The 22,871-nt window shown below is 40.3% G+C and overlaps 1 protein-coding gene across 5 annotated transcripts in view; it reads right to left on the bottom strand.

Annotated features, from left to right (window-relative positions):
- bsna (bassoon presynaptic cytomatrix protein a) overlaps positions 1-22,871 on the bottom strand; it is a 162,485-nt gene that overhangs the window by 41,119 nt on the left and 98,495 nt on the right. For all 5 annotated transcript variants that reach the window (XM_069693893.1, XM_069693895.1, XM_069693896.1 and 2 more), the window contains one exon: positions 3,532-3,978. In XM_069693893.1, coding sequence (XP_069549994.1) covers positions 3,532-3,978 — 447 coding nt within the window. The remainder of the gene's footprint in view (positions 1-3,531; positions 3,979-22,871) is intronic.

Genomic DNA, 22,871 nt, shown 5'->3' with positions numbered 1-22,871 from the left:
ACTGTTAGTTGTAAATATATCTCTGGTCAACATTCTGGTATTTGAGTTTAAAGGAGAGGTTGAGCCATCACACTCAAAAACTCTCTTGAACTACATGTATAGCTACATGTTTTGCTAAAAAGTATTAATTATAGTGCAAGTTACAGATTAGCCAAACCTTCACTTAAAAATATCCAACAGACAAATAAGTATTCAATGGGGAACATCTGATTTGATTTATATGAACTTTAATTTTTTTTTACAGATTACAGAAATGCCATCCTATTTGATGTGCCTTAAAGTGAGTGGGCTGAAATTGAATGCTCATAATTTATCCCATAAAAGTTGCTTAATTGCGAGAAAAAAACAACAAGATTGAATTTGTGTAAAAGGCTGGAGGTTCTCACAATGGATGTTGAAGTATATGGGAAAACACAGAAACAGAACAGCTACATGTAAATAATGCGCACAAGTTGCAGGTTTGCCCTTTCTATTTCTTTAACTGAATAAACTGTAATACACGTGATGTCCATTGACTGTTACGTCTTCCTTTTAAACACAATCCTGTACTTTGACTTCAATACCATTGAGTCGAATTACAATTTAAATACGTTATAAAGATAAATCATAAACAATAAAACTGTAACTTAATTTTAAAACTTTGACATTGATCTGATTTCTAAAGTAGTAAATGTCAAATAACATAATAATACAGCATCAAGACAAACATGATTATACAGTTATCATAATGTGACTCAGTTGTTAAATTTGTTAACAGTTCTTTGAGCCATTGATGGAAGGAGGTTAGTCAAACTGTGTTTTTTAGGAGTGAATTTTTTATTTATTTATTTTTATTTTTTATAATGATCTCAAAATAAGATGATAAAGTTAACATGGCTGGAACTAAAAAACGACTTAAAACTCATTCATCAATGGCTCTGTCACAGATGTCTGGTAATAACATGCCAAATCATAATCTCAAAGGGACTAACCTGGTAAATGAAAGGGGGATGGAAGAAAGAATACAAAATAGATATAAATTATGGAAATCTTTTCGGGAAAACCTCTTACGATGGTCACAATACTTCAAAGACTATAATCTGAGCTCTCTGTACTTTAATTTCTTAGCTGTTCCTCAAATGAACAAGGTCTACAGTGTCACTGAAAAATTCTAAACCAGCATTACTGGAGCTAAGGGCCTCGGAGGTTTAACATATTCATTACATGCCAATCTTTATACATATTTTAATGGTAAGAAAAGGCATTTCATTTGTTCTCCTTCTGTCTTTTTCTTTCCTTCTGTCTCTCCCACAGTAATCCATGAATGACATGCTGCCACTTGCAGCCACAAGCATATGGTGAAGAGAGAATCAGTGACATGCTTTCCAAACAGCCATGGACATCCAACTCTAAAGGAGACGGTAATTGGTTTCAACTTACAACTCAAAGTAACACCACAACTCTGCTTCGTGTAAAATAACCATCTTTTTTATACAGGGGGATTAGCATATCAGGGTAATTAGCCAACTGAGCTCGACTACAATCACCAATCTGAATAAAAATATGGTCCACAAAAAATAGGCATTCATATACAGAGACATTTTGTGAAATAAATACAAACAACAAACATGCTTTAAATGAGGAGTTAAGTAGTATAAAAGTCAAGAAGTATAATGACCGGACTGAGCAAGAAACACCACAGAGAAAAACAAAATCACGGGAAGTAATAAGAGCTCTTTGGAGAGAGGATAAATTCTACAGTGTAGCAAAAAGGAGGCAGGGCCAATACAACACTTCAGCAAATTGTTTCCATAAACATATTAAACTCCATTTCATCCCATGCTATTGTAAATAAGCAAAAGATGGCAATATAAAGTGTCAACTTTGATGCTTCTCACTCGTCACTGTCGTCATGAGCTTTGTGATTTAAAAAATAATCACGTAACTATAAATAAAACAAATAAAAGACGTATCAGCAAGAATTCACTATTACAATTGCGTCATGAGTTACATTTTAACTGAAAGAAAAAAAACAACTTGGAAGTGTTTTTTTGGATCAGGGACCAAGTAAAATATTTTGAATTCATAACAGCAAGAAACAGGCAGAAAACAATCTAAAATATTCATAAGTAAATAATGGGAGATTTGAGTCCCAAACATACACAAAAAGCAATTTCTTTATTTCACGTGGAAAAAAGAGGCCAGCAAAAGCTCTCTTGGAAAATGTCTGTTGTTCTGGTGTTACATTTATTCTCCGTGTGACTGCTGGTCAAACTACTGTAATAACTCACATATCTGTTCTAAGAAACCTTTCAAGTTCATAACTGTAAACAATTATGTCATGTAGGCCGACTTCACAATAGCATGAATGGCCTCAAGATGCCACCGTGATTCATCCATGAAGAAAAACATCGCCTTAAATGCAAGATCCCCTAAACGTAAAGTGGTAAAAGACAGTTTTTAGGTTTCAGACAACAAAAACTTCCCAAGTTATGCTGACAATGTACAAGTTAACTTTAGCACTTTAGGATCAGGAAGTGCTGAATCCAGTCTAGTTTTTAGGGAGTTAGAGGAGTGTATGTCTTTTTAGCCCTCGAGTTCCAGCTGCTCTCCTGCTTGGCCTTTAGTCTGGTACCAGACCTCTGAATTATTATCTGCTCCTCAGCTTGGCTCCGAAATTCAAATAGGTTTGGTGTTGTGCTCACTGATGGCTGTTTTCACCAATTTGAAAAACAATCAAGCATTGGAAGCTTTGTATGGGGGTTCAAGCTACCGACATAGCAAACTTGCTACTTTCTATATTCATAAATATGGCAAGATGCATGGAGGAGTGAAATGACTGACACTGCAGTTACTGTGCTAACTACAAATTGTATTAATGATGAATCGACTGCTCAGTTACATCCATCTTGAAACAAGATCTTGGCTAATGTGAACGTGACGTCAGGCTGAATGAATGAATGAATGAAGAAGTGAGATGGCACATTAGTGCAATAATCAAGCTAACCTAGCCTTCATTCTACTAGCTTTAGAAAAACTGTCTGAATACGGTCTTCAAGAAGCTCGAAGAACGAGAACGAGCAAGAAGAAGAACAGGACTTTGGCCTTTTGAACTCTAAAGAAAGTCCATCAGCATTGATTGGAAGTCCATCAAGGACAAAATCCTGTAGACCACACTTATCTGGTGCTAAAAAGGGGCAGGCGTTTCCACTAAGCTCATGAAGGTTGATGGAAAAACAGCATGAATGTAAAGCAGGGCGGTGCTGAAACAGCCACACATTAACACATAATGTAACCTGCACGTGTGCTGTATATACTGGTACAAAGGCCTGTATGTTGAACTATGGTCACCACAGAATACTCACTGAAAAATAATCAGATTTTTGTATTTTCCTTCCATTGCACATGTTAGTGCCCTATATATTTGGTACACATTTCATTAATTGTAAAACCACTTCACTGTTTGTATCAACTTGTCGTCATTACCCATAGTTCAACATATAGAGAGGCAGCCTGGGCTACAGCAGACTTTATAAAACAAATCAGACTTACATCATAGTGCCTGGACTTCTTAATTTCCTTGATGGGTGTGATCTGCTCTCCTCTCTTCTGTGAGGGCTTGGTGTCTTTGGCAGTCTGGTTGTCAAGCTCCGTCTTGGGCTTCTCCTCTGTAAGTTTTGGCTGTTTCTGGGTCTCCATGGTCGGTACAGGTGCCGTAGATGGCGTCGTGGTCTTGGTGTCGGTTGGTTGTTTGGCAGCCATGGGCGCAAACGGTCCGCCAGTTCCCGCCTGCGGTTTCTGCGGCTGGGCTGGCCTGGGTCCCTGCTGATTGGTGGGTTTGTGGAGGGGGCTCTGCTGACTGGTTGGCGTCTGGTGACGAGGCGAGCCCATTGGCTGATGCTTGGGAGATGGATGAGGGATGGGAAGCGGAGGATCGTCGAGACCGCCTCCGGACATCAGCCGCTGGGTCTGGCAGTTGAGACATAACCACTCCTTTTTCTGAAACACACAGAGGACAAAAAGCAGGCACTTAATGACAACCAGCCTTTTCTCCACAGTAGGATGGTAATGTTTTGTTATGAAATCATTGCAATAATATATTTAATAAAACATATTTGTAGACACAATAATTTTATCAAAGCTCAAGTGCATCTAAATTCCTTCCTGTCCATTGATAATGCTTTGGAAAGGTTATCTCAAAGAATCAAAACTAAGCTGGAAGGAAAATTTCATAATAAAGCATCATTGGGCACAATAATACAATCAGGAAGGATTTGTTTCTAAACAAATCACTTTAAATGTCAACCTTTAAATGTTATGTTACTGGCTTGAATACTAGAGCCTCGTCATAAAGTCACCACTATATTACTACTAACAGTAAAGACTGCAGCAATGGGCAGCACCCAGGTGTGTGTGTGTGTGTGTGTGTGTGTGTGTGTGTGTGTGTGTGTGTGTGTGTGTGTGTGTGTGTGTGTGTGTGTGTGTGTGTGTGTGTGTGTGTGTGTGTGTGTGTGTGTGTGTGTGTGTGAAACATCACTCCATTTAACCCAAACTACTCTTTTCAGGACTCACATTAAAATGATGTGTTCTCATTCAACTTCTTCAGTTAAACAAGACCGACAACTTAACACACCGATTAATAGTCGTAACATTCAATATGTCGACTCCATTTAAATAGCAGAATGCAGCAACAACTGCACACACAACTGCGCACACACACATTTACGCACGCACATGCATGTATTGTGTACACTCTGAAAGTCTTATTTCCAGACAGAGCTATCAGAGTTGCAGCAGGCCAAGCTGAGCTGACGCACGTTTCTAAAAGGCCAAGTCACTCTGACAGCTCCTCCTATTTTCATCTCATCAGCTCCACTCACACAAGTTTCACGCAATGTGAGGCTGAGTCACAAAAAAAAAAAAGACACACACACACACACACACACACACACACACACACACACACACACACACACACACACACACACACACACACACACACACCATATAATCTTTTTCATTTGTTTGCTGCAACTGAACCAAACTAGTTGCATGAATTATCTGCATACATGACATTTAAAGAATTACTACAGCACTTTTAACCTTCTTGAGCCTCTTCTGAAGTAATGTATCTGTATTCTATTTGATGATATTTGAGGACATTTTTTAAAAATATGTGTTAAAACAAAACAAGCTCAAGATACTTGACTAAATATAAGCACTGATAGTCACCATAGTGAAGAAGATGAAGAAAGAGCTTCATCTACAGACACTCTAATTGAATTAAACCTGCAATCACTCGTTCTTTTGGCAACTTAGTGGTATTGGAAACAGGTTGTGAACGCAAAACTGACTCTTCACCTTTCAAGGTGATATTGGGGAACAGTTGTCATTTGTTTGGAGTCATGTTTTTGGCAACCCGGTGAATGCATTCTCCCTGCTTAGGTCTTATAGGCAGATATTCCCTCTGGAGATGGTAGATACAGAGCTAAGTAGTGCTGGGAGCTTCAAGTGTTGTGTTACCAATTGCTAAGTGCTCTACTATGTTTGCCAGTTAGTTGCGAACAGTGTCTGTCTGCCTAATGGTGCTGAGCAGTTGGGGTTCAAAGGGTTTTTAGAGCAGTCTGCTGTGCTTTAAAATGGCGCTCAAGGACTCGAACAAAACGATGAGGTGAAACTCATTATACAGCTGTGTGAAGCAGCGGGGAGCTGCACATTTTTTGGGAGACTGTCCTCCTTCAAAACAAACAAACCCACAGGTCTTTTGTGCTAGCAGTTTTATTGCGACCAACAGTTCAACTTTAAAGCTGAGCGACCTCTAGTGGTCGTACAGATAATGATAATCTGCGTTCAGTTGAGGTGTATATGACTTGCGTTTTCCCTTTTTTGGAGAACGTGAGTTGGTTGGATGGTTTAATGGGTGCAAGAGACCAGTGTTAACTACCCTTTTCCATCCATTGTTACTATTGCCATGACGACAGAGGTTGCATAAGACAGGTGCAGGTGACTAATGTTCGCTTCCTTTTTCAAACCAGAAGTCAGGATACATTTTTCCAACCCCATTTACTGTTGAATTGACAATGAAGGTTGTGTAAATTTAAGGAAGTTGTAACTTAAGCATACATCACAGTTTGAGTAATCATTTTAACCTCAACCAATATCTTTCCAAAAGTGTTTTTTGTGCCTAAAACTAACCAGGGCTGCCAATTTACGAAACACTCCTGTGGGTTTGAATTTGAGGGTAGAAACAACCGACCACGGTCATGTGGGTTGGAAGACGTGTTGATTTTTATGTGATCATTTTCTGTAGGGTTATTATTCAAGTGTTTTTATTATTCACAGTCACGATCAAACTGTTTGACCAACAGGTGATCTCTGGTAGGAGCAGGGCAGAAATACTACATACTTTAGTAACATACTGCAGAGTAGAGGGTTGCTTTCAATATATATTTATAATCGCAATCAAATAACGTGCTGATTTAGCTGAGAATTATCTACTTTCTCTTCTCACCACCTACCGCCACCACCTTCTGTTTATTATCTGTCTGTCTCTCTCTATCCAGGACAGCTAATGCTGTTTGGGGCTGAAGAGTGGCTGTATTACTCATGTAATGAATAATTGACAGATGCAGCCCTCCCTCTCCAACACGTATCTGCCATCTCTGTACTTTTCCACCCGCTCGTCTCTTCCTCTCCACACAAACCTCTCTCTACTGTAACTCCCCTCTCCTGCTCATTCAGCCTTTAATAGCTCTCCTTCCTCTGGAGCCTCCTTTATCTCGCTCCCTCTCTGTCTTTCTCTCAATCCTTTTGAGAGTTTATCTGTGATTATGTGTGTGTCATACAAAACACTGCATCTCCCTCTGAGTCCACAGTGACTAATGCTGTTTTGGGCAGAGCTTTCTCTTTTAGAAATCACCACATTCATTTCAATGTTTTTCTTCCAACAAAATACTTTCTGCTTACAAACTAAAAATATTTCCAAAAAAAAGGAGCTTTTTGAAGCATATAGAACAAAGTAAAACATATTTGAGAGATAGAAAACGAGCCCAGGTTGGATATATTTACTTGATAAACGCCTTCAACAATGATCAAATTAGCTGATGCTGAACTGATGATCTGTTGACTGACTTACTATTTCATCACAAAATGCAACTGATTACACATTACTGTGTGTTTGTGTACACCCCCTGAAGCTCTTCGCTGTACAGTAGTAGAGGACACGACTGTCGAATCATTTTTAGTGAAGTGAACTCATTCCCTCCTTTTCTCTGAGAAAGTACATTCAAACCTTCAGATAATATGACATGTGCATGTTTGTGTGTAACTGTGTGTGCGTGGGTATTGTCCTGCAGAGTAACCCAGCAGTGGCCACTTAACCTACATAGCACAAACAATCTGGCCCTTTTCTCCTGCTGTCAATACCACTCACTAAAATGCTCCATCAGTCCTAATTCTCTTTGCAGAGCGCTGCCGTTTTCTTTTCATCAGTTCGTTTCATTCTGCGGCATATTATGCATTCTGACTCTCTCTCACTTTAGGTCTCTTTCTTTCTAAGTGTCTGTCCTTTCAAACTGTGCTGAGCATTGTTGGATTTATTTTCACTCTACCTTCCAGCTTTTTCTGTTTCCTTTACACTTCTTTTTGTCATGTTTTTCATTATTTCTCTTTTTCTCTCTGTTTTGTGCTTTTGTTCCCTCTTAACTTTTGACGCTTTGTAACAGAAAAAGCAATGGGCGCGCCTTTTGTCACATCTCTTCCACCACTGAATTTAATTCATGAAAAATCTGTAGGAGGAACTCACCACTTTTTCACCATGTCTTAGTTGAATGGAGTACTTACAATTACATATCAATGAAAGTGACTAATTTATCGAAAACTGTCCCTGAGAACTAAATACTCCAAAGTGAAGGGTTTCTATTACCTTGTTTCTTTCTCTGTCTTTTGTTTTCCTATTTCCATTCTAAATGTGTATGTATGTGTTTTCACCATGTGGCAACCCACCATGACATCAACAGTGGTTTGTGAACTGCTGTTATGGCCGTTGCCATCTTGGCTTTTTAGAGGCAATTTAGAAGCTTCTAGACCCAAACAATTTAACAAACTAGCAGGTGGGAAACGTAATACATACTAAGACATAATGTTAGAGGGAAAAGATGAGGCCATTGGAACATCAACATTTTCCTCAGATGTATCATTAAATTACAAAGAAAAAGTCAATACAACTAAAATTACAATATACAATGAATTACCTTAACATTCAATGACAATTGAACTTCAATAGCCTCTGCCAATTCTGTAAGCGAACACACGGGGCGTACCAATAATTTTGAGTTCCAACATCATGAATACCACAAGAGGGCCACGTTCATATGGGCTCTTCTTGTGAATACAGTAAACACAACCTCATTTAAATGCAGAATTTGTTAATGGTATTACACTGCCCGGAGACTATGTCCAATTTTATACACAGTCAATGACGTTCACGTGTAAACATCATCTGACTGTTTTGGTGGTATAACCCACTTAAAATGCATATCCTGGTTTGGAAACCCTGGATTACGAAGAAGGTGCCCACTCACCTCGAGTCACATACTGAAATATGACAATAGATGGAACGGTGCACTAAGACTTAAGCGATATGGATGCTGGTAATGACAGCAACAATCTTACTACTTCACTCTCAACTTCTATACTGGCAGTAATGTTCGGAAAAAACATCAGAGCATTAAAATTAGGTTCATCTTAAACTACTGAGGGATCTCAGTTTGTACATGTTCATATTCATATTATAAGTGTGATTGCTTCAAAGACACCTCTTCCTGAGTCATTCTCGTGTTTTTAATGTCTTTCTGTTTGACTTTTCACACATTTGCACCTTCAGTCTCTCACGTTTCTCTTTTCACTCCAGGATAGTTAAACTTCCTCTGAGCTCTTACCCTCCCTCTCGTCTCTCTGCCTGTCTCATTTTTTTCTCCCTCCAACAGAGCGAGGGCTATTTTTTACCCAGAATGCCATTGTTCTGCTCAAGCGCACACTTCTCTAGCACTGACTGCCGCTTTAGGCTGCACTCTGCTGTGGCACACATATATAGTCATACTTACGCAAGCACAAACACACATGTAGACGCGGGGCTCGCGCCAGTGCGAAATGGAGGAGGTCTGTGTAGCTGAAGGATTACCAGAAGGAGAGAGGGAGGACAGCCAGAAGGAGGAAGGAGAGGATGAGGAGGGAAGCAGAGGGGAGAAGCCCAATGGGCAGAGGAGATGAAAATTTAGGAAATGAGTGACAACACATGTGCACATGAGAGCGTGCACATACACAGTAATGCAGCTCAGCCTCGAGGAATGTGGTTCCCTGCTGAGTCTGATGTAAGTGGCTTCAAGTGGGGGAAGAGGAGAGACGAGACGGACATGTTGATATGTTTAATGGGAATCCCAGTTAAAGTCTCGATTCTGTTCACTGGCAACAGTTTTTCCAGGTCGTGGGGTCAATAGTGCATACAAAATTCAGGACTAGCAAGCCAAAAGGCCTGTACCACAAAGCAGGATTTGGAGTTCCCTCGTAAAGTAACTTCAGTTTTGAGTCCACTTCTTACCAGGATACATCGCCATGGTAACTTATGCTGCAGAACTAAGAGCTTCAGAGGAGACTAAGTTTGAGATAACAGATTAAAACATAAAAGCAGCATAAAAGCACCTGTTGACCAATCAATTCTCTGAGAAAATGGCATCACCAATCTTGAAGATCATGTGGAGCTCTGTGTGTGCTACCCAGAGAGCGTCTCTGTGGAGGATAACGTGTTCAGAGACAGACAAACCTCTTTGGCTTTCCCTGACAATTTTTTTATTTCACAGATATAGATTCTGTTTCATAAATTACTTTTGTATACTGATGTCATCCAACAACAGAGACTGAGAGAAACACGAAAAAGCCTCGTAATTGCTACTCATTGCTTTGAAAGGTTTTATTTATTTGAGCCCAGGTCGGTTTGACCCTGCCAAGGTTGCAGCTGAAAGTATAAGGCTAAACTTGTTGTCCACGCCAAAAGATTACACCTAAGCAGTAAATTAATGGAATACACTGTAATTATAGTCAGATCTACTTGTGATCTAATGATGGGGCAGTGATATTATAAGCCAATTAATTTGCATATGCACACAGTCTGAAAGGTTTTTTTGGCCAGCTGTCCTACCTAATTTTTGCAGCTACAGCTGTGCTGCTTGTAGCCTGAACGATGTGTCTAACTAATTTGTATTTTTCAAATATATTAGGCTATAGTTTTGTAAAATATGCCCCTGTGCTGCCAGTACACTTGTCCATGTTTGTGATTGGTCAGAAGCTTCAAACCCCGCCCCTTTTTTGTGAACTTTTTTAATAGCTGGATTGGGTAACTGTCGGCTGCTTAGCATGATAATGTGACTGTCAGGCTTAGTGTAGGCAGATAACAGAACAATATCCTGTATATGTTGAACCTGCTCCATAGTCTAGGCCTCTGCTGATAGCTATCAGATACGTGGAAGAGGTTGGAGTACCGTTTGTGGTGTGGGGAGGAGGAGAGGTGGTACTGATTGTCTTCTAAGTAGGTAAAGCTGCCCTCTTGTCGTTTCGCCATCAGATCACCGGAACCAGATTCCTCCCGGTGCTACCAGTCCAGTCCAAGGCTGACCTTCAGTGACACTTTATATTCCACAACACAACTCTACATGGCACAAATGACACAAAGCCATGCGTCCTCACCATCATCATCATCATCATCATCACCATGACAACCACACAGTAAATCAATATTTCTGCAGCAATATTTCCACCTGAGGTCAAACACTCAACTGAGCCAATTAGAGCGCAGACATGTTATGATTGATCGCTGACTGGGCCAATCAGTTCTCTTGAAATGTAGCCACAGTGTTTGCTGAGCTGTGTGCTTCCTTGTAAATGTAACAGACTGTGAGAGAACAGCAGAGTGCACACATGAAGGATTGTTTAATGTCTATCTGCGTGTCCCCACTGTAGCAGCACACGTTTCCTCTTACAGCCATAATGAGCACTTACTGTAGACACAACAGTGCATGGAGCCAACTGCTGAAATCAGCACGCTAACATGCTCATAATGGCATGCTGGTGTCCATCAGGCGTTCTGTTTACCCCTTAACCACTGTAGTTTAGCATGCTAATGTTTGCTAACTATCACTTAGCACGAAGTAACACAAACTACAGATGATATTTTATATCAATCCTTTTGCAGAAATTGGTGAAAAAATAAACTAGAAGACAAATATTTGACTTGATGATGGCGCTAAAACGTTCATTAAAAGATCTTTCTTAACCTGAATCTTTTTACAAAATCTGCTTAACAGCTGTCTTATGTTTTAAAAGTTTGACTGTTATTTTGCTTCATGAATTTTCTTGAAGTTTTGTGCAGCGTGCGAGGGCCGGCATATCACTGCTTGCAGTTTTATTTAGTTACAGTTACTTCTTTCAAAATAATTGCATTACTTGACCAATTATTTAACCAATTACTCAGCAAAGTAACTTTTGTCTACTTCAGTTCTCTTATTAATTCACACATCACCATATTACTTCAGTGTTGCTGCCAGCCTGCCTTTCTGTCCTGGATTGTCAGAGGTATCGGCTGGTTGTACATGCAGTGGTGACACGTGTATTTACTGTACATGTACGTTACACTAAGCACTTGTACTTTACGTTAGTTCAGTATTTACATTATATTTCACCTGCACTAGATTTTGGAGGTTAATATGTCACTTTTTCTGCCATTTGATACTTTGCTGATTATAAATTGTAATGTATTATATGGTCAACTTTGGCTCAGATGGTAGAGTAGGTTGCCCACTAATTACAAGACTGCCAGTTAAATCTTTGGCTCCTCCTGTCCACATGCCAGAGTGAACAAAGGCCGAGGACTAAGCATCAAGTTGCTCCCAATGGCAGTCCAGCACCTTGCAGGACATCTCTGTTGCCATTGGTGTGTGAGTGTGAATGGGAAACATTGTAAAGCACTGTGTAAACGGCTTAGGTAAAAAGGTGATATATAGGTGCTGACCAGTTACGATTTATTATATATATAACAAGTGGCTCCCAATTTTTTGATCCTTACAAACAAAGCTGTGTTTAAGATGTCTTTTAGTTATTGGCAATTTTAGCGATGAGACAATTCCCACTGAGCTTCTCCGATGAATTGTTTTACATATCTGAGCTAGGCCCAAAGTCATATTATTAATCACTGACTGTGTAACAAAAACAAAGTAAGTTACTTATCATCATTTAATTACAACTTGATGGATTTTTTTTCTATTTTCAATTTTCTGTTGTCTTGCCAATAAAGTTAAGTGAATTAAAGTGAACCAAGTTCAAATGAGAAAACAGATAAATTGAAAATGAAAAACTTCAGCATAAAATGATTTGTTCTGCGATTAATCTCAATGATGTTCCAACACATCCGAGATGAGAAAATGTCAACTGCACGCAGTCTGTTTGTTTTTGTTTACAATATCGCATTTGGAAATCATGTACACTATAAATGTATGTCAGTGAAAGAATGTGAGGGCTGCGGAGCGACTGCTTTTATTTAATGAAGTCTTGACCTGTGCGCTAAAACATATACAACACACCAATCAAATGTGTAGATCTGGACATGCACCGTTAGACTTAAGAGGGTGAGACACAGACAAGTGAGGGGAAAGATATATATATAGGAGGAGAGGCAATAAAAGCAGGAGAGAAACTACAACGTATAAGAGAAAAGAGGAGAATCACTTCAAGGAGAGGAAGTGGAGGGGAAGATAAAGAAGACAGATGAAGCTTGAGGAGGAGAGAAAGAGAGGGTTGAATTAAAGGTGGAGGAGAAGAGAAGAGGAAGGATATAGAAAATGAATTAGAGAAGATGAGGAAGTATAGAGGAGAAGAAGAGACACTAGAGGAGAGATAGGAGGAGGATGGATTACAGGAGCAAAAGGAGAATCTCTTTCTTTATTCTGCTTATGTAACCCAAACAGGTTTCATTTCCATTTCACAGATATTTTAAAAATCTTTTCTTCACATTTTTTTCATCACAGTGGAGCCTTTTTAATTATGTAACCTGGTTGTGTGAGAGGCAAAGGAGTGGGCACAGGGCTGTGAATGTGTGTTTATGTGTACACATTATGTTTTATTGCCCACATTACACCGTCACCTCTTCCACTTCCTACCTATTTCCTGTCTCCTGCAGGCTGATCGGCCATTCCTCACAGATCTAATATAAAAACCTCAGACAAGGTTTGGATCTGCCCGCCTGTCTGAATTTACAGCTGCCATAATGATGAATTCTGATGTTAGCTAAAACTATGACTGTGACTAGTACAATCTGATTACAAATTAACCCTTCTGCGGCATCTGATGCTGTTTTTTTTCTAATTAGTGAGCATTTTCAAGAGCCTTGATACACCTAAAATAACTTTACCACAAAGAAGCAGCAAGTATGAATCACCTTATATTGGCTGATCGTATAACAAGAAGCCTGGCAGAACCATGTCTGGGAATGAACACTGAAGGAATTCGAATACAAAAATAAGGTTTTGGAACATTTTGCATCTTTGTGCCTGACTATTGCTCACAGCTTCAGTTTTCATGGCTGTGATTATAGTCTGGACACACGTTCACTCTCTAGACTGTATAAATAATGGTAATCTGCTGTCTTGGAGAAAGGACGCAGCTCAGATGGCGTCTGTATGATTCAAGCTTTTCCTCATTAGAAGGTGGATTCAATACAACAGCAGACTTGGGTGCAGGAGACTGTCAGTAATTTGGGAGACACCCCTGTGAGTTGTATTTGAAGGTAGGAACAAAAGATCTGTCTGCCATATGTTCTGCTCTGTAGGTTTTTTTTGGTCTCATTTAACTGAGTTTTTTTAGTGCCCAACAAGAAATATTCCAGTACATACACGGAAACAGCACTACAGCACTGGGCTCCAACCACAGTCTTTCTTGCCTCTGAGCAGCTCCGGTGGATACAGGTTAAGTGGCATCCTCAACACTGTTTTGGCGTTGTGCTTGTGATGTTTTCCTGCCTGGATTTACCCAAACAGGCCAAAGATTTGAACCAATGACCTGACTGCGACAAGCAGGCTTAGAGATGGAAGCTTTTGTGGTTGTTAGACCGACACAGACCAAAAGCATGCAGGGGTTGAGGGTTTGACCCGCAAATCTGTCACAAGAGCTAATTTCAACAGGCTCACACTCTCATTGGAACTGACTGACACACACACACACACACACACACATGCATGCACAAACTCTTACAGGGAAACACACACTTGCATAGAGTGTGCTGTTATGTATGTGTGTGTGTGTGTGTGTGTGTGTGTGTGTGTGTGTGTGTGTGTGTGTGTGTGTGTGTGTGTGTGTGTGTGTGTGTGTGTGTGTGTGTGTGTGTGTGTGTGTGTGTGTGTGTGTGCGTGTGCGTGCGCAGACTACAGGGATCAGGGGATTTTGACTCCTGCAGTAATAGGATGGCATCCAGCCAGCAGTAAAACAGAGCTGCTGCAGGCCTGGCTATCTCTTTACTCTGTCAACAGGGAACACGAAGGCAGACAAGTCAACTATCTTCTTCGACTGCTTCATCAAGCATGTTTGTGTCCTTGGAACAATATTAAGCCCCATAAAATGACTTTATTATATCACACATAATGATAAATATTTTCTAGATTAGGAATAGATCAAATTACTATAATGTGAAATGGCTTGCTGTGAATTAATGCCAGCTACGATGGTTTAGAGTAGAGAGCTTTTCAGCCTTGTTTAGTTTATTGTTTTTGCTTTAAGGCATTTATAGTATATGGTTTAGCCTCTGCACTCTTATCAACTGTCTCCAGACAAAGCAAGCAGCCATTTACAGCAGGCAAGCTCTTTCAAGTCCAGAGTTTACAAGCTGCCAAGAGAAAGGGCAAAGTGAGCCACTGGCTGGAAAATGTTGCAGGTGAAGACGGAAGAGTGACTGCACGGAAACAAATTTAATGGTAATGTTGCTCTGTGATTAATGTGGGGACAGTAAGTGTTCGCTAACATGTGAGAAACAACTCAATGCAGCTTTTAAAAAGAAAAGACAAGTGTATGCTAACTTCAAGAGAGACTGCTTGCAGAAATAAGTCCTGTCTGGAGCTACATCATAAAAAAATCATTAGGCCTGCAAAGTGGAGGCAAGGTTTTTTTTTGGTGGGTTTTTTTGGGCTAAAATGTTGAACTCGAAGCTACTAAAACCCAAATACCATCATTTTACTTCATTTTCTTTCACTTGAATAACTTAAAAATAAATGCTATGCTATTTGAATCTGTGTTCTTGACTCATAAAGTGACCGTACCAACATTTCTAAAGGTGCACTTCTGTTATGACACATGTTGAAGATACAAGTCCTTTTTTTTGTTCTTTTCATCAGAGCTGCCACCTAAAGCACCTCTTTGGGGACTCACAAGTCTACCAAGTTAAAGTTTCTGTGCTTCACTCTGTGTACCCAGATTTGAACCTCCTCGTCAGTGGTGGGGGAGCTGCTGGGTGTTATTAGGATTTAATTGATCTGGCCTTGGTTTTAGTATGAGAAAGACTGCGGGCTTTGAAGTGCTGAAGTGTGTACTTTGAAGTGCAGGAGTCGGTCCTCACTTGGACAGGAATGTTACGGGTAGGGGAGATTGCTGGCTCATCCCGCAGGGTGAAGAAAAAGACACGATCAGACAGATGTGAGGAAGGGAAGTGGAGGGGAATTTTTTTTGTGGAGGGCTTAGAGGAGAGGAGAGGAGAGGAGAGGAGAGGAGAGGAGAGGAGAGGAGAGGAGAGGAGAGGAGAGGAGAGGAGAGGAGAGGAGAGAGAGGAGAGGAGAGGAGAGGAGAGGAGAGGAGAGGAGAGGAGAGGAGAGGAGAGGAGAGGAGAGGAGAGGAGAGGAGAGGAGAGTCTTCCACTGTGAGATGACTGAGTGCGATGGAAGGGGAGGGATGAGGAGGCTGAGAAATGGAAAGTAAGTGGAGGTGGGGGTAGACATGAGAGAAGCTGGAGCGCTGCAGGGAGAGACAAAACACAGAAAACAGAGAGAATGATCGAAGGGAACTAAATGAGAGGGTGTTGAAGGTAAACTGAAAGGGAGAGGAAAGTAAGAAGCTCTCAGCTCTGGTTTGCTTCTGTTCATTCCAGCACACTAAAGATGACTCAACACAGGCGAAATACAAAACGGCAGCAGTAAGATGTTCTACAGAAACTGAATTCAGTCAAGAACGGGTTTTCAATGCAGCAGAATTAATAGTGAGGTTTGTAACATAACAAAGCAAGTTCTCACTGGAATAGTTTGCAGTGAGGATAGAGAAACGTAGTTCAATAGCTGCACATATCAGTACACAAACCAATAAATGTCACTAATGTGTATTATCTTGTGCTGCTTTTGTATCTTCATTTCATTTGGGAAAGAAACATGTAACTAGGGATGTTTTAACACAAAACCAACTTCAGGTGTTTTAGCATAAACCCAAAGTCTTGTCCTAACCTGAAAATAGTCCACCATGTTAGCTTTGCACCTCCCTCCCTCACTTCTCCAACAGTTGAACTCACAATGGACTCAAACAGTATTTAATTTGGCGCAACATAACCTGAGAAACCACCTTTTTTTTTATTCCACACACTCTTTCCTTTTCCTAATACAAAGGATTTTGTTAAATTGTTAGTCTCTGTGACTTCTAGACACCAGCCATGTTGCCGTTGCCTAGCAACAGTATTTTTAACGACTTAACCACTTGAACGCTAAGCATATGGTACACACAACTTCCCATGTTGTAACCACAAACTCACTAGTTCCATTTGAAGGCAGCATAACTCTTCTTTTAGATATTTATGTCTGTTATGCTAGTAGCAGCTAACATAGCCTTGGACTGCTAACTTTAAGCAGAGCTGAGGAGTATGCTGCTGAGGTCTGGTAAACTCACTCCTTTCTAACTCAATCAACAGGTATTCTTTTCATCTTTTTCAGACTGACGTTGACTCAACTGACATCACTTGCGCAGCTGCTGCTGGAGCCACAAAAGGCTTTGTACAATATTTTTGTCGCATGCAGTAGTCATCCCTCTACTCTAAGGCCTGTGAACGACTTTCCCGTGTAAAATCGGTGCACTTTCCCTTTAACCAAAGCTATAACATGTCTCATCCCCCTTCAAATGAGCCCAAGATGTCACACAAATTAATATTTAGGCTATGTTTCTTTAAATTCATACAAAACACTGTTTATCATCATACACAGCATGCTGCGCAAACAAGCTCTATAACAAACGATGAAACTGTTACCCATCCCCTTTTTTTAAATCACAACCCACATTTCTGAACTACCAGTTAAGTTTCCAAGGCTGTTTTAATATTTTATTCTTCACTTTTTCATTCTTTTGTGCTAGTTTCTGTTGCTGTTGAATGCTACCTCAAGAACACCACCGCCCATCAAATACTTGCAGGAGAGAAAAGAAGATATTGGAGTGGCACAAGGAGGGCAAAGGGAGTAGTGCACAGAAACGGCCTGAAAAGGGAGGGAGGCGGGGGGTCGGGGTAGGGGGTCGGGGATTTGAGGAGAAGATGAGGAGGCATGAGGATAAAATGGAAGAGGATGGATCAGGGAAGGAGAGGAGAGGAGGAGGAGATGGAGGGAGAGGAGAGGAGAGGAGGAGGAGAGTGAAGGAGAAGAAAGAAGAAATCCGAGAAGTGAGCAGAGATGCAGGCAAAATGTCAGAGTGAAAGAGGGAAGCAGCAGGAGAGGATAAGGATATTAGTGAATTAGAAAGAGAGATGAGGGGAGGATGAAGGGTGAGGACAGGAGAGAGGAGAGAGGAAGAGAAGAGAAAAGAGAGGCAGATTCCAAAAATGTACAGTGAATTAGTTCTGCCTCATGAAACTGGCAGTTCTGGCTGAGAAACGCCTTGGGGCCAGGATTTCTGTATGTGTGTGTGTGTGTGTGTGTGTGTGTGTGTGTGTGTGTGTGTGTGTGTGTGTGTGTGTGTGTGTGTGTGTGTGTGTGTGTGTGTGTGTGTGTGTGTGTGTGTGTGTGTGTGTGTGTGTGTGTGTATTCTGGCTTTTGTATTTGCATCAGTTGGTGTGTGCGTGCATATTCATATATATTGTGGATGTAAGGATGTGTGCTCGCAGTCCTCGCTGTTCTTGTTTGTGCGTAAAGAGCATCACTGCCTCCCCAGAACAGAACTGATGCGATGTTGACATTTAGACAAAAACACAAGCTCCATCTTTTAAAAGAGCAACTGTGAGAGTGAAGCTGAAAGAGCTGACAGGGTCAGACATGACTGCTCTTGCTGCTAGGAACAAAAGAAAAAGAACAAAAAAAACATAAACTGTACCTGTCACATCAAAACACCTCACTTCATCTTCAACAACGAGCCACTCATTCTGATTTCCAGTGGATGAGCAGAGGCATATAATTGGCCTGAAATCAGAAACTGGGTCTAATTAATTTAGGAGCTTGATGAATTAAAACATAAGAACAAAATTAAGTTTTTCCCAATCGGCAGTGAGGTCTCGCTTCACCCAGAGAGTTACTAAAGAATAGATTTCCTCACCATCAACACTATAAAAAATTAAGTAAAAAGAAATTCTAGGTTCAATGATGCAATAGTGCCCGACATCTGTGCGATTCAAGATTTCAGAAGCTCACTCAAAAAGCTGACACTCAGGGGTGCAAAAGTGCTGAGAGGGTGTTTCAAATACAGTTCCACACTGATGAGGAGCATGAAGGCTCAAAGGATCACACGGTTGTGGTGAGACTTCTGTCTGTCAGTCACTTGGAGAACACAGTACAAGCTCTCTGCATGTACAGTATATATATATAACTGCAGCAGTTTTAATCATTTCAAAATGCTGTTGGTTGGGTTAATTGTAATAAATGGAGAGTAGAATAATTTTGACAGCAGCATGCAAACACACTGTGTGAATGGATTTTTCATTTACTGTCACTGTGGCAATAATAAATAAATATATGCCAAGTTACTGGTGTCCTCACATAACCAAAAGAGTAACGCCTCCTTTTTTGTATTTGAAGTCTGGATCTCAGCGGTAATGCAGTATGCCTGCACACAGACAGACACACACAGGAACTGAGTTTAAAGGTCAGTGTCATCCATCCTTCACTGCTGACTCACCTCCTCCATCTTAAGCTCCTCTGACTGTTCTCTGTCTGAGTGTGTGTGTTTGTTTTGACCCTGACTTACAGCGTGCTGAGTCAGCCTCTAAAATTGCACATGTGTCTTTTTGCACGATGCGCAGCCAAAAAATATCTGGGTCAGTCTGAACTCTGCCATTTGTGGGATTCAGTGTCTGGCACAAGGACACTTCAGCAGTTACAGCCTTATCCATGTTGCAAGAACTTCAGGTGAGAGTACCTGTTTGTTTCAACAAAGTAACACTGAGGGTAATGTTTATTGTAATCACAACATTGTGATTTGACATTGTCTTCAACATGATCACATATTTATCTTCCTTATTTCTGCAAAATATACCTAAATAGTAGAATATAACAAACTGGTCTCTGAAAAAAAAATAATCACATTTATATGAATTTGCAGCATCAAATACATTTTAAAGGAAATTTAATCCTGACAGATTATTTTTTGTAATGAGGAAATATTGTTAATTAATCTGATGGCAAATGGCAACATTTTGTTATGTTCAGTTTTAAAAGTAAAATGTTTATGACAACATATTTTTACAGAAAGAACTTGTAGTGACTGCAGCTTTGTTTTTATGGTTATATTTCAGCAGTTCTTATGAAAGATTACATAACTGTTCATGTTTTACTGGCCAGAAAAGTAACATTGTGATTCCTCTGTTTGGCCTTCAGACTGTGTGAGAGGAGGCCTGAATCAGGGAGCATACAGTGCAAAAGAAGTGGCTACAGCAAATCTGAGGAAAAACAACGGAAATTAAAAAAGATTTGTTTCCCAATACAGCCAGCACAAGCATTATAGTGATCATTTCTGCTTCCCTTTAAGAAATGCCAGCTCAAACCTTACTAAAACATTGATCGGTGTACTGATCTGTGAGACAATAACAATGCTCATGTCTTTTCAGCTGCTCAGTCACAGGAATCCTCAGACGTCAGTCGAGTGTCATGTTGCATTGAAGCTCAAAAAATAAAAAAAAAATTAAAAAATATATCGGAGTCTGGTGGTAACATCGCTGTATACACTGCAAGCACTGTTGTGTTTATGTGTGTGTGTGTGTGTGTGTGTGTGTGTGCGTGCGTGCGTGCGTGTGTCTGAACTGCATCTGAAGTGTGATGTTTGGAGCGATTGACCTGAACTCACCCAACATTACCAACAATTCACCCTACAAATACTCCACCAGTAGCACACATGTACACACACAAACACACACACACACACACACACACACACACACACACACACACACACACACACACACACACACACACACACACACACACACACACACACACACACACACACACCTAAACATACGAATAAGCATGTAAGTCAATGTATTCAGTCACCAGTGAACACAGTCTCACACACCAAGAGAACAGAGAACTTTACCCTCCAATCCAATGAGACGTCTCTGTCGGCGCACGCTCACAGTATGCAGTGGAATCATCCACCTGCTCAGACAGACAGGGGATCCACATGAATCACACTGAAGCTGCTGTGTGCCTATTTCTCCCAAATATTAATTTGTTTTGCTTTCATGTTCAGTGTCTCTCAAATTGTTTCTTTTCCTTCTGGCAGTATCTTCCAATCTCAATATTTAACTATCGTCTTCCTCTACCAGTGTTTCAGTGGACAATAGATGTTCAAAATGTCTCTTCCACCCTCTCTGAATATATATTTTCCATTATTATTTGTCCCCATTTATTGCAAAAAGTATCCCTCCCTTTCATCCAGTACTTTCACTTGTATGTCTGGGTTTGTGACTGTGGATTCACTGGCTGAGTGATCTGCAGTAGCTGCAGGGCCAAAACAATCACTACATGGTGATTATTTGTCATCTCTGGGCAGTGATGACACTCTGCCTGTCTGCCGCTGCGGCTCAGATAGGCATCGATTAAGTGTCAGTGTCAATCCTCTTGCCCCATCATTTGTTCATTTTACACAGAGCAGAACAGAAAAGGCTTCACTAGAAAGTGTTGTCCCACTGCTGCAAGGGCAGCCAAGTATGGAGATAGTAGGAAAGATTGATAGACAGAGAGAGTCATTATGAATGGTCTCTAAAGCAAAATTCCACTTTATTACGGCTTAGGTTTTGTTTGCCTTGCTACAGAAATGTCTGATGGGCCAATGAGATAGATAATCAGATTGTAAAGAAGCAATCAGGTTAGATTATCCACGTGAGATTTTATTGACTAACCTCCTCTAATTGTTAAAAGGTGTTTCTGTTTGTCTATTTGTGTTTTGTTTTGATCGGAAGAACTGATGAGGGGAGTAAGCGACTGTTCACCAGATCAATAACCAATAACCATTAATTCACAGACTTGCAGGAGGACACTTGACTGAGTGATCAATAGAGAGAAAATAGCAAGAGAATACAAGAACTGATCTGAAAATACACACTGAGGAAAAACAAACATATAGACTGACTAACACATGTTACATACATGTTATATGTATAATAATTATATGTGTTTTACAGTGGTACATACCATACCCCGATTTGCATATTTTCTTTCTTTGTTTCATCTGCAGTAGATATAAAATTAATTGGTTGGAGATACCTTGTATATTCAGCCTTGCTTAAAACAAAACTGGTAGAATAGAATGATTTATAATGTTTTTAAAATCATGAGAGGACAAAGAATTTCTTCTGAAATTCAGAAGATTAATATGAAAATAATACAAAAGCCAGCCAAATTGCATTGTCCAAACATTAGAAGAAGATTCAGCTAAGTCTGCACATACACAGGGAGCTCACCCCAAAGTAGCTACAGTCTGTTTTCATGTAGGTCATAATAATTTATGAGAGACAGCACAGCTGTAAAACATGGTGAAGGTCAAAGGTCAGATGGAGGAAACAAAGCAGGGAGGACGGCAGCAGAGGGGGAGGGGATGGAGATGGAAAGAGGGAAGGGAGGTGGAGGTTGGATGGTCAATGAAATTAGAACAGGGGTGTAAGTGGAGAGTGTTGAGACTTGCCTTCGACTTTAATTTAAAATAAGAGACCACCAGTTTTAAATTATTTTTTAAATGAAACAAAGACACTCACTCAAGTAAATGTATGTCCACTCTGCCTGCCATGGAGCATGTGAGATATATTGAAAAATTCAGTCCCGTTCCTTCAGTCTCCCAGACAGAATCAATCTAGTGCAATAACCCCAATCAATGGTCAGAGGTCACATGTATTTTTACCTTATTGAGTCTCCGGATGAGCAAATTACCAGTAAAATATATTACTTTTCAATCCTGCTCTACAAATAGTGTGCCAGCTACAGTAACAATAGCACTGTGCGAACTGACTGAGAAACATTGTAGCCAATAGCATCGTTGTCTTCTCTTGTATAGCCTGGAGCCATAAAGTCGCTCTATCAGGATCTTTTTTAGGACATGGTAGAGGAACAAATCAGATATTGGAGTTTTTGCCTTTATTGTTGTTGAAAGCATTTACAACACAACTCTTCGGCATTGTATTATTAATTTGAACCGGTTAGTTTGAAGTAGCCAGTTGGATGTATAATCAGTTTCCAGTTGTGATGATCGTTAATACGCATGCTAAACAAAGCATCAGGGTTGAACATTAAGAAATTTCCCCTGCTCAGCAGTTAAACGGCCTTATAGAGGGTCAAACTCATACTTGCATACATCGTTCTGCATAGTGAGGGTCCAACAAAAAGCCAAACACATTTCTGAATGGAGGGGAACTTTGA

The sequence above is a fragment of the Brachyistius frenatus genome, unplaced genomic scaffold (assembly GCF_029030835.1).
Source record: "Brachyistius frenatus isolate BFR_SWC_R1_liver_20210118 unplaced genomic scaffold, ASM2903083v1 Contig_16, whole genome shotgun sequence".
NCBI lineage: Eukaryota > Metazoa > Chordata > Actinopteri > Embiotocidae > Brachyistius > Brachyistius frenatus.
The sequence above is the reverse complement of the archived record's forward strand: the minus strand, read 5'-3'. Positions and strand labels throughout refer to the sequence as shown.